The 13,321-nt window shown below is 34.4% G+C and overlaps 1 protein-coding gene across 1 annotated transcript in view; it reads right to left on the bottom strand.

The window, feature by feature from the left end:
- Positions 1-2,155: 2,155 nt before the first annotated feature.
- The window catches only part of LOC117337691, a 24,474-nt gene continuing 13,308 nt past the window's right edge, over positions 2,156-13,321 (bottom strand). The window contains exons 3-5 of the mRNA XM_033898791.1: positions 5,503-5,777; positions 3,429-4,723; positions 2,156-3,062 (exon numbers count right to left, since the gene is read on the bottom strand). Coding sequence (XP_033754682.1) covers positions 2,511-3,062; positions 3,429-4,723; positions 5,503-5,777 — 2,122 coding nt within the window. The 3' untranslated portion in view covers positions 2,156-2,510. The remainder of the gene's footprint in view (positions 3,063-3,428; positions 4,724-5,502; positions 5,778-13,321) is intronic.

The following is a 13,321-nucleotide window of genomic DNA, read 5'->3' as shown; positions in this document are numbered from 1 at the left end:
AAATCATGATCACAAACTGTTGTCGATGTGTGTAAGACCGAATACAGGAAATTGGAGATAATATCCAATTTGCATATTTAAATTTCTCATTTAAATATGACGTAAAATTTGAGCATAGTAACATTTAAAATATTTTTGTGATGTCGGTCCTAGCCCACCACCCTCCCTTTAGTGCCGTTCTAATATAGAACTTTTCAAGCCGCAAATCTATGTGATGAGTTCATTTGCACATACACATGTATTTTGTTATTGTTACTTGAAAATCAATTGTTCAGCATTAATAAACAGAACAGGTCCGGAGTTGTTTTTGTGAACAAAGAAATATGGACCCTACTGGAGTTTTACTCTCTTTCTAACATTTTGGAGAAGCAGAATTTAATTGATATTTCTACGGAAATTGTTTCCGGTCAAACGTATATTGAACGTATGCTAGGGAATGGTATATAAATATAATGAAACTTATTTTCTTTCTAAACGTCAATAAACACAGAAAATTAATTTCTAAATGTACAAAGTTTAATATGATATATATATCCGCTGTCTGACTTTCGATAAAATTTGCAAAGGAGAAGGTGCAATAAGGGCCATTTTTGGCCCCATCTCCGATTTACCTCATTTTTACACCAATTATTAACAAGTTGATGTAAATTCATAAATTGGTTTAATTTTTACAATGTGTCGCCAATTGCCATAGTTACAGCTCGTTGAAGTTGTACTCCTTAGCAACCAAAAATACAACGTTATGTAATTTACATCAAATTAATACCTGCTCTGTGCATCTTTTATCAGGATAAAAAAATCACTCCAGCTTAGAATTAAATAAACCACAACTAATTTCTCAAACCAGTGTGAATAGTACTATAGAACAATGCACTTATGTGTCCTTAGCAACAATGTTTTCCCCTTAGCAACCCTAGGTGAATCAGCTTAACATCATTTTTATGCATAAAATATGCATATGTTTACGTTGTATTTTCTTGAATTTATAAGTACCTTGGTGACTTTTTATAATTATGTCACATATAGTATACACTTTATCCATGGTTAGCGTGCTTCCATAGCAACCAATTAACCATTTATAGTTCCCTTAGCTACCCCTATTAAATCAGGTCACAGACAAAGGAAAACTTATTTGTGTATCGAAATTGGCACATTTTCAATAAAAACTTTCTAAATGTGAATTTCTAAATACAGAGCAAACAGGAACTCCATTTATTATAACGTTTCTATAGCAGCTGATACAATATGCCTTGTCAAAGCAAAGTCGAGTTCTGCAAACTCTAACTTCATTTTACTATAATTATCATTCATTATTTTTTGTTTCATTTGGAAATCATGAATATCACTTCAGCCTCGATGTGGTGTTTCAGCAAGTATCGGTTTCATGTATTGGTTTAAATATTGTAACAACATTTTACATCTTGTTAACAAACTTGCGACTCGGAGGTGACGGGCTAGTGGTAGGATGTTGGAACACCTTAACCACTCATGATCGACCACTGCTGCCCTTATTTCAATGATCTTTGCCTTCTTGTATGCTTTGTTTATTTGTTGATCAAAGTCCATCAATCTGTCTTCGTTATCTTTTAACCAACAAAACAAACACTTCTGATTAAATTGTCTCTTAGGATATGATTTTAATCATCAATAATAAGCCATCAATAACATTTTGATAATCATTTAATTAATGTATAATGTATGTTCTATTTCATTTCTCAACAGAATGGATGTTTTACAATGTAATGTCTAAGACGCATGTTCATTCAAACAACAAATAGCATTAGAATACCAGTATTATCGCTTTCTTTAACAAATAGTTTGAATTCGGTAACAGGGTCGTTAATCTACATTTGCGTGGTGGTGATTTCTTTTCCCTATCACTGCAGAATAACAATATCATCTTCAAAATATAAAACACAAAATAAAAAAAAACACCATTACCATTATCAGCCTGTGACTTGAGATTTTTGATGGTACTCTTTATCTCCCTATTTCATCTTGACAATGTCACAGGCTGAATTCCCGGACTGTGGACCGGCAGACTATGTTGAAAATGAAAATATTTAAGCAAATGATTAAATTGTTTACTGGGGAACATGGTATTAAAACATTTATACCTTCATCAACATAGTCTGGTTGGCTTATGTTTTTTTTATTTATTTTTTTTATATTTTTATTGATTGGTTGAAGTAAGTTAGAATTAAGAACCAGTAACTTACTTTTTGAAAAAAGTTAAACACACACATAACACATAACTGACATATTAGCCATGCCATAAATATCATATGACACATGTGCAATAACACCAGGTATGTCATAAATAATCACATCAACCGATTGTCTCTGTAGTGACAATTTTAGAATAATGTTGTCTGTTTTATACTGGGTACATTTGATCTTACAGGTATTTTCTTGTGAATATATAAGTTCTATGAGAAGTAGAATTGTACACATAAACCAGTTCAATAAATTAACCTTTTGAATATTGACACTCATGTGAGATCCTGTAATCATTCTTCTATTGTCTCACTCGAATCACTGCTTTCATCAACGCCATCAGACTCGTCCATTACTACTGGCATGCGTGCAGCATCTTCCAATGCATCTGCCCAATTCCTGACTCCACTTATGGAAGGTTGGTGTCTGGCAAAACCCAAGTACCAGATAACAGAAGAGACGTGCGCACATGTACCAAGGACTCTGGCTCCAGCCCGACACTGACAATACCAGCTGGTAACATAGGCCTCATCATACTGGATCCAGAGCATGTACTTCTTCGAGGATATATGTCTACTCTGAATCTGCACTCGAACAATGTTGGATATATCACCATTGGCCATGATGATGTAATCTCCATCATCAGTCAAATGCTCCTGGGTGTAACTTTGAGCCAGTTTCAGTTGGTACACACCAAATGTTATGTTTCGCACATCTTCCCCAGACAACTTCGGGAACTGTGGTACCACTTCAGAGGCATCAAGCTTGACCCACACACCTGTTCGTCTGTCCAGCCTTTCACTGATGACGCGCTCTTGTAAACCGTTCTGTTTGCTGGCCAGCACCTGAAATTATAAAATAATTTGATGTATTACGTGTAAAAGTACGTGAAGTATTAAATTATATGTGGCAATCATAATCAAAACTTAGATCTTAGTTTAATTTCAGTCTTGTCTATCTCTATATAATCTTTCATGTCATATTTTATCAAATGATTGTGTGGAAACAAATCACAAAGACGTAAGCTAATAAATTATGTAAAAAATTTGCCCAACTTCAGACTAAAAACTGTCTTTGAAATATGTTATTTAGTTATGTTGCAAAAACCAAAGTGTGTATGGACACTTCACTTAGCATAATATGCAACATTATTTTCACAGGTGTATAGAAATGTATTGCTTGATACAAAAGTATATACATATAATGCATACCTTCATCTTTGCACCAAGCAGTTGATCCTCCTCCGAGTCTCCTCTATTTAGTGGTGTAAGGTACCTGTTGCATAATGCACAAATCAACTGCACATAGTCTCCAATGTATGGTATCTGATTGTTGGGGACAATGTTTTGGAGAAATTTCCACTGCTTGATGCGTCCATTCACAGATTCCACAATCCATCGAATCTTGGTGACTAAACGGGATGAATTAGCCTCCTCTGTGGTGAACTGTTTCTGACCTCTTGAAAGGAAACGTGGCATTTCGGTGTGGATACCCATTTCTGTCAGCATATCGATGAAATCCCTAAACCCTCTGTCAACAACCATGACATCCTCTTCCTTTATCCACTCCGTCAAATTCTCCATGTTTCCTTTGACATTGTGTTTCAGGATATTGGCATCGTTGTTCTTGTAATCTGCTAGGTAGGGTCCAAGAACAGAAACAATATATCCAGTGGTAGTTACATACATCATGGGCTTCACCATGGGTCTATTCTTATGCATGCTGTATGATCGTCTCTGGAATTTGAAGTTGTGAGACTTTTGGATATAGATGTATGTTCCATCCAAGACAAGAATTGCAGGCTTGTTAATAATACTGCCAAAAAGCTCCTGAGCCAAGGGTCTGGTATGCTCCTTAATCACTTCATTTCTAGTAATATGTTGGAATCCTACAAAGTGCCTAGTAAAATGCTCAGACAATGCTTTCCTAGCCGAAACAATGGCTCGTCGTACACTAGATTTCCCAATGTTAAAGAGTGTTGACAGCAGTTTGTTTGAAATACCTGCACGTAGTTTAACTAACAGTAGGGCAACACATGTCCGCATTGTTCTGTTCTTTGTTGATCTGATATTACTGTCTTTAATATGTGAGCAAACATCATCACAGTTCTCTTTTGTGATTCCTGTCAGACTTAGGTAATCCGAATCTTGTAGTGAACTACCTTGATTGAAATCTATTCTGTACTTTTGATTATTTATGGCAATTGACCTTACATTATTAATCAGTTCCATAATGTCACTCCTGTTAAGGTTTGAGTGGTCCTGTCCTTTGAAAGAATCTCCAAGGTAGTTTGTTAATGCATGATCAGTAAAGAAACCATCAAGGTGACCTATACAGCATCTTGCACCCGCCAATAGTAATTTTCCATTCTCTACAAACAACCTGTAACGGCAATCAGATGGTACCACAATAAGTTTATGTCCCCGGCGCTTGCATACACAGCATGTTGAGTGGCTCTTACCAGTACTTCCTATTGGCAGTGCAATGTTTTTAGGACTCACAATACCTAAAACAAAAACAGACATAAATGTTTATTAACGATACTGCAAAAATCTAACACAAGAGATATGTAAAACAAGTTTATTTATTATTTTATGAAACAAGCCTTTTGTGAGATCCAGGTAAAAATATAAGATAGACAATATAGCATAAGTGTCTTATAATATTGAATGAGTTTATGAACTGTGTATAAAATTCTATTTACCAGGGTATTATACCACTCGAGAAACATAAGCTATTTCAATATTTCTCTATAAAAGGCTATTTGTTCACTAGACAATAGTAACATGACGTCATTTATCTACCCTCAGTAACTTTGGTTAAATTTTGTTTTGGTTTATTTTGCTTAACGTCCTATGAACCAGCCAGTGTCAATTAAGGATGTGTGGTCAGTACCTGGTAACTGCCCCAAGTGGGTTTCAAACTCGCAACCCAGAGGTGGAGGGCTAGTGGTATAATGTTGGCACATCAGTATTACGACCCATTTGCAAGTGTATAATGTAGGTGTGCTTTATCAGTTTTATAACACTCCTTTATTACATGGAAAATGACCTGTGCTATATATGATAATATTATAGTCATGGTTATATTTTCAGATGAAAAATTAAATGCCCCTTATTGTATATATTAACCTAACTAAATGGAAAAGTAAATATCACTAAAAATGTGTATCAAATTATCAATACAAATAATGCATGAAGAGTGTATCACAGCAATGGACAGAGGCCAGTTCAGCTAGAGGAAGATTCGCTATCAGATGTAATTGCAGAAAACAAAATTTTTTACCTTCTGCTTTTTGTCTTTTAGTTTTTGGAATATAGTCAACATCACATATGTTGCCTGGCACTTGAACAGGCTCTCCAACTACTGGTAAATGTTCATCTGATGTTCTACGGAATTTTATGTAGCATTTCCCACATGTTGTTAGAGTTTCATCATTGTTGGTGATATTCAAGTACTCTCTGTACGATTTGTAGGTCTCCCCATTAATGTGACGCCTTCCCTCTGGTTTTGTCTGCTTGTTGCAGCATGCACATCTGTAATTCTTTTGTCCTGGCATACTGAAAAAAATATTAAAATCAATTAAAACAAACTGATTTGCAAGCAAACATATAAATGTAAAAGCCAAGGTGACAATGTTCTCTGCTTCATAATAGAAATGTATTATGTCAGTTTTTTTTGTGATGGTTATGACTTGACATTCAAGATTATTTATCATATGAATAATATGTCTATAAAACATTGATCAAGTAATTATTGAGATATGTTGCATTTAAACATCATTTCTTTCATGGTGATATAAAAAAGATGAATGCGAGTAGATCTAGAGGGAAGGTAGACTCGGGAGAGAACAGGTTTCAAAGTGTTTAATTTTGTAATATATATGTGTATGAAATTGAAGGAAGATACATTTTGTACCGCATTGTATACAAAACTATTAGCATTATGGTTTACAGAACTTTCAGAGATTTTGGGATATTTCAGTAAAACAGAGATTAATAAATCCTTGATTTGAGGACATCTCCTCTCTTTCTTGTAGATAATGAAACTATCCTTGCAAAGTGGCTATTGATTCATATTGTATGTGTACATAAATATGTTTATGTATCAATATAAGCCCAGGGGGGGGGGGGGGGGGGGGGGGGGGGGGGGGGGGGGGGGGGGCTAATCTATTGTTCTGACCAGTGTAAGGTCAGCCTTAATGAAGCATTGTCCTCCGACTATGCCTACACAACATCCCGACTTCGTTGATTATAATTATAGTGTAACTTTCAAGGCCCCCTTCAACGCCATTGGCGAAAAAATTCTGTATCTATTCCCGAGTGCCGCACTTTCCAAACAGAATACACTGTGATTGATGCAGAATGAACTACTTCGAATTATTGGTACAGTATCATCGATTATTAGCTATCCAATGCTGATATGGAGTTTGGTATACGTGTGTTAAGCAAAACAAAAAATATCACTGAAAAAAAACCGTAAACAAGTCACGATGGATGCAGGCGGGTCAAAGTTCAGCTCGCTTCTACTAGATAAAGTTATTAATCGAAGACTTTATTGATATTCTAGGGATATTAAGCTACAGAAATAAATAATGGGTTGTCTTGAAATGTATATAGTCTGTCGATAACTCGCAATATGTTCTAAACTTTGGAGTTTGACCGTGCGACTGATATCTAAAAATAGCATCATAACAACCGACTCGCTGGTCATGCCGTGTCAAGCATAGCACTTGCTCATGTGGCATATCTTAAGATTATTAAACCAAAATACTTGCCTGGAATAAGCTACAGATACATTGTTTTGCTTATGTATCCAATAAAATGCAGATGCAAGTTCTAAATTGCAGAAATCCCTGTTGTAAACAAACAGCTGTCAGTCGTCTGCCAATTTGTCAGCCGCAGAGTAAACGCCGACACGACAAAAATCCGGATAATAAATGGGAAAGAAATGTCGACAATTTAATTTTTTTTAAATCAAGAAGAAAGATTTATTGAATACAGTATCAGAAAATAAATGTTTATGTTGAAATCGGGGCCTTATATCCGATCTTTTTCTAATGCGTACTATATATGGGTATTTCGCGGTTATAGATATTTTCCGGAATAGGACTTGACCCGGTTGCTAGAAAATCATAGCGATGCATACCCCAAGACGATTATTTTATTATTTCAGATTTGAAGGGCAGCCTAATCGAGTAACAATACCAAATTTTGTCAGCAAGTATAAATTACAATTATTAACATTATATTGAAATTTCTTATTGTTACACGATTAGGCTCATACTTTATTTCTGCAAAGTATTCATCATTTTTGCCGGATTCAGCTCATTTGAAGAATCTGGCAATGATCAGGGGACCCCGACGGGGAAATAGGGTATTTTCAGATTTTCTTTTTTTTTTAAATAACATCGTTTTTAGCTCAATAATGCAGAAAAAGAAAAAAAACCACACAATTTAACGTTTTTATTTTCCTGTTATTCTGGGCCAAAATTACCAGTTAGTGGACTTTATCCTTTATGTATTTCTAAATCGAAAGGTTAAAACACCTCCTCGTCTGTTAAACGTTTTGTTATATATAACGACTGATGTACAGTGGCCGAGGTAAGTCTCCAAACGAGACCAAGTGTGATTTTCCTGACTTTCTGGGTTATCGCATGAACAAAGCCCCCTAATGGTAATACCGCCGACCCATGACCTCTCTAAGACGGCTCGGAATTGTACTCATCTATCACTGGCTACATATCTCGTGTATATGTTTTTTGTTTAGTAGACGGCCATTGATTATATCTTAAATAGTGACTATTATTAAATAGTTTTGGATTTATTTCAGAAAATAAAGTGGAATTATATGTGTACATACAAAATGTAATCGGATATTGATAACCGTTGATTAAAGTATGACATTAGTTCGTGCGTGAACTAACATAACATCATTTCATATTCTCCCAAAATATGGAAACAATAGTATGTACATACCTATGTCATCCAGAGTATCTATTGTTATGCTACCACATCACAATGCATCATCAAATTAGACATTAACCCGATTTTCATTCATGCCTAGCACGACATATATAATATATACTCTGGATGACATAGGTATGTACATACTATTGTTTCCATATTTTGGGAGAATATGAAATGATGTTATGTTAGTTCACGCACGAACTAATGTCATACTTTAATCAACGGTTATCAATATCCGATTACATTGTGTATGTACACATATAATTCCACTTAATTTTCTGAAATAAATCCAAAACTATTTAATAATAGTCAATATTTAAGATATAATCAATGGCCGTCTACTAAACAAAAAACATTTACACGAGATATGTAGCCAGTGATAGATGAGTAAAATTCCGAGCCGTCTTAGAGAGGTCATGGGTCGGCGGTATTACCATTAGGGGGCTTTGTTCATGCGATAACCCAGAAAGCCAGGAAAATCACACTTGGTCTCGTTTGGAGACTTACCTCGGCCACTGTACATCAGTCGTTATATATAACAAAACGTTTAACAGACGAGGAGGTGTTTTAACCTTTCGATTTAGAAATACATAAATTTGCAAATTTTATCGAAAGTCGGACAGCGGATATATATATCATATTAAACTTTGTACATTTAGAAATTAATTTTCTGTGTTTATTGACGTTTAGAAAGAAAATAATTTTCATTATATTTATATACCATTCCCTAGCATACGTATAGTAACGTTCAACATACGTTTGACCGGAAACAATTTCCGTAAAAATTTCAATTAAATTCTGCTTCTCCAAAATGTTAGAAAGAGAGTAAAACTCCAGTAGGGTCCATATTTCTTTGTTCACAAAAACAACTCCGGACCTGTTCTTTTTATTAATGCTGAACAATTGATTTTCAAGTAACAATAACAAAATACATGTGTATGTGCAAATGAACTCATCACATAGATTTGCGGCTTGAAAAGTTCTTTATTAGAACGGCACTAAAGGGAGGATGGTGGGCTAGGACCGACATCACAAAAATATTTTAAATGTTACTATGCTCAAATTTTACGTCATATTTAAATGAGCAATTTAGATATGCAAATTGGATATTATCTCCAATTTCCTGTATTCGGTCATACACACATCGACAACAGTTTGTGATCATGATTTAGGCGATTATTTATCAATGTCAGATGAATTATGTTAAACGTTTCATGCAATTCGTGCCTCGTGAATGAATGAAAGAAAGCTTTTTATCGCCTATAGCTATTATGATGGACTGAAAAGCCTGTTGATGTTTTATTTTATAGTGTTTCGTGTCGTGGTATGCTATTATGACGATAGACACCTTAGTTTGAACCGGATGTATAGATTGCATATCGTTTAAGGTGCTTCAGTATACCTTGTGCCGAGAAAGATTTGAGAAATAACCAAAAGTTTGAACCCCCTCTATTAATGTTTTGATGTGAGATACAATTTATCTGGTAAAGGATAATTAGGTGCAAAAACATTAAAAACAGATATTTCAATATAAAATTATTATGAATTTGATAACAAATAATCAGAAACTAAAGATTCAGAGAGCTTTTCTTAAATATTTTTTGTGAAAGTTACAATAATATCAAAGTATTAGTATTGATCTATGTCGTGCTAGGCATGAATGAAAATCGGGTTAATGTCTAATTTGATGGTGTATTGTGATGTGGTATCATAACAATATATACTCTGGATGACATAGGTATGTACATACTATTGTTTCCATATTTTGGGAGAATATGAAATGATGTTATGTTAGTTCACGCACGAACTAATGTCATACCTTAATCAACGGTTATCAATATCCGATTACATTTTGTATGTACACATATAATTCCACTTTATTTTCTGAAATAAATCCAAAACTATTTAATAATAGTCACTATTTGAGATATAATCAATGGCCGTCTACTTAACAAAATATATACACGAGATATGTAGCCAGTGATAGATGAGTACAATTCCGAGCCGTCTTAGAGAGGTCATGGGTCGGCGGTATTACCATTAGGGGGCTTTGTTCATGCGACAACCCAGAAAGCCAGAAAAATCACACTTGGTCTCGTTTGGAGACTTACCTCGGCCACTGTACATCAGTCGTTATATATAACAAAACGTTTAACAGACGAGGAGGTGTTTTAACCTTTCGATTTAGAAATACATCAATTTGCAAATTTTATCGAAAATCATACAGCGGATATATATATCATATTAAACTTTGTACATTTAGAAATTAATTTTCTGTGTTTATTGACGTTTAGAAAGAAAATAAGTTTCATTATATTTATATACCATTCCCTAGCATACGTATAGTAACGTTCAACATATGTTTGACCTGAAACAATTTCCGTAAAAATTTCAATTAAATTCTGCTTCTCCAAAATGTTAGAAAGAGAGTAAAACTCCAGTAGGGTCCATATTTCTTTGTTCACAAAAACAACTCCGGACCTGTTCTTTTTATTAATGTTTTGGATTTATTTCAGAAAATAAAGTGGAATTATGTGTACATATAAAATGTAATCGGATATTGATAACCGTTGATTAAAGTATGTCATTAGTTTGTGCGTGAACTAAATAACGTTGTGTCTATATATGGTAATCAAGGTAAGTGATTATATGTAGGGTGATGTTGCCTCGGACAGTTGAATAAAGTTGGCAAACATTTACTCTAAAAGTACATCATAACGGTTTATAAAAGGGATGAACAAAGTATTAACTATCACACTACAATGAAAATCGAGGTAATGTCTAAATTTACGGTGTTTCGTGTTGTGGTATGTTTTCATGACGATACACGCCCTGCTTTGACACATGTAAAGTTGTTAATACTCTGTATATATTTTCAGGGATAGCAGTTTAACAAAGCTATATAGTTTCAATCTACCACAAATACGAATATGTTGGTTAAGTTTGTTAGATGTTTAAGGAGCTTGTCAGAAATCCATATTTTTTCTCAAGAAATCAGTGCATTACATAAATCTCATTCGACCGAGGAATTGATTTGTAACATGATTTAGTTTACAAAATGCCTCTACAGCGGATCGAACAAGCGACCCTCACGAAGGTCGCAAGCCTAAGTTATTAATTAAAATTGCAAAATATCGGAGTCCGATTTGTATATCCTACAACAATACACGAATCAAAGTTGATTATTTCTATTCTACCATGTACTGTTTAGTTCTGAGATCTACCTCTTTCTAACAGAAAAACGGCAAGGAAACCCCGGGAAAACCTTGTAATTTATTTCTTGAGTATTGCATTAAGTTGTTGATAAAACATACATTTCTTTACGGGCACTACAGTACTACAATCAAGACCATCTATCATATGGCATTGATTTTTAAAAATAAAAAAAAAAGATGAAAAAAGCGGCCTTCGTAGGATTCGAACTCGCGTCGTGATAAAAGCTGAGGAGAGACTAACACATTTTTCCCCCAGATAAAAATCATTTTATTTTCCTCGTCAATAGGGCCCCGGGGGTTGGGTCCCCCGTGGTTCCTCACAATGCATAAAACGTGTTGACATTTTCATTGTATACACTCTCTTACATTCTTACATTAAGACATAATATCACACTCACATTTCTGGTGTAGACATATCAAAACATAATTTGTATACCATAGTCGTTTAAAATGATTATATCATTATCAGAAGTAAAATATTTTATAAAAATTGCCCTTTGATGTGCATTAATGAAATAGGTTCATAATATCGACCGTCACCTCAAAACAATCATTTCCTTTCGGAACACACGCATATAATGTCCCCACACCACAGATACCCTCAATGGAATTGATGGTTTCTTTAGCCGTAACTAGTTTATTATCACCAACATTGACTAAATACGAACAGTCTTTCCTGTACCTCCGCGAGCAGCCATTTTGGTCGCCTCTGGTTCCCATCCTGCCAGGCCGGAATGAGCCAGAGAAAATACGAAATAATGTCACATCATGAAATATTTCAATGTTTCTCAAAATACTTCAAAAATACACACACAGCCAATAAATAGGGCTAGGGCCCTTGTTACCAGTGATTTGCGGCGATTGTATTCCTCTAACGTGAATACCTGTATCCACCCTGGACTCCAAACCCATATATCAAATATGTATTTATTGTTCAAAATATCTTTCAAATACGATAAAAAAAATAAAATGGGATTATTTTAGGAAACAACCAAATATTAAAATGATACATCTTGGTGATTCGAACTCCGAACCTTCGGGTTGCTAAGCAATGGTTCTACCATATGAACTATGCGGACTTACGGCAACGTGAAGTTTATGTTATCACTTAATTATAGTCAGTCTAGTTGATGCTCAAATTATAATATTTTATAAACTACGCTTTTTTTACCAGCTCTTCGGCGGACCACTTTTTAAGAATAGGATTTTAGTTGTATTTTGATACATAGAATAAAATAAGGCATTGTATGATTTGGTCTTCCGATGCGCTCTATGTAAAAAAATGATATGAATGCGGGAAAACCCCCTCGAAAGTTGCAAATAGCCCGATGATGCAACTTTACGGCCATTTAATGAAATAGACATTGTTATGAACAAATACATTTTTCACAAATAAGAATATTTATATGTTATAGATTGAAGGTTTGTATTCAAAAACTCAGTTTTTAACATTTTTTTTTATTTTGAAAACGGTCATCGTTAGGTCGAAACAGGCCAATATGTGCCATACCTCTTTAGTAATAATTTATCTTTCTTTTGGCTTTAACTTCACAAGATGATTCTCAAACAAAATTTCTTTTATAGATAAAATAGACAGACCCTCTTGAAGAGCTCTCAATGTCGTTAAACCATTTTTAGATGAATTGGTCTTGTAATCTGTGTTCACAGTATACTTCATATAATCTCTATTTAATGTACATATTGTGTGATAATCCCAAATAAAATTCATACCAGTTTCTATAAATATATTCTGAACATTCTTTAACCATTTGAAATCCATAGTTCCGTTTGTCTCTAAATTAAACATTAATTTATACATAGCACTTAACAGATTACTACCAGTTATCAATTGATGCCAAAGCATAATAATTTTTGTTTTAACTTCTACATATATAATGGAAATCTCTCGATCTCACCATA

Source organism: Pecten maximus, chromosome 11 (assembly GCF_902652985.1).
Source record: "Pecten maximus chromosome 11, xPecMax1.1, whole genome shotgun sequence".
Classification (NCBI taxonomy): Eukaryota; Metazoa; Mollusca; class Bivalvia; order Pectinida; family Pectinidae; genus Pecten; species Pecten maximus.
The sequence above is the reverse complement of the archived record's forward strand: the minus strand, read 5'-3'. Positions and strand labels throughout refer to the sequence as shown.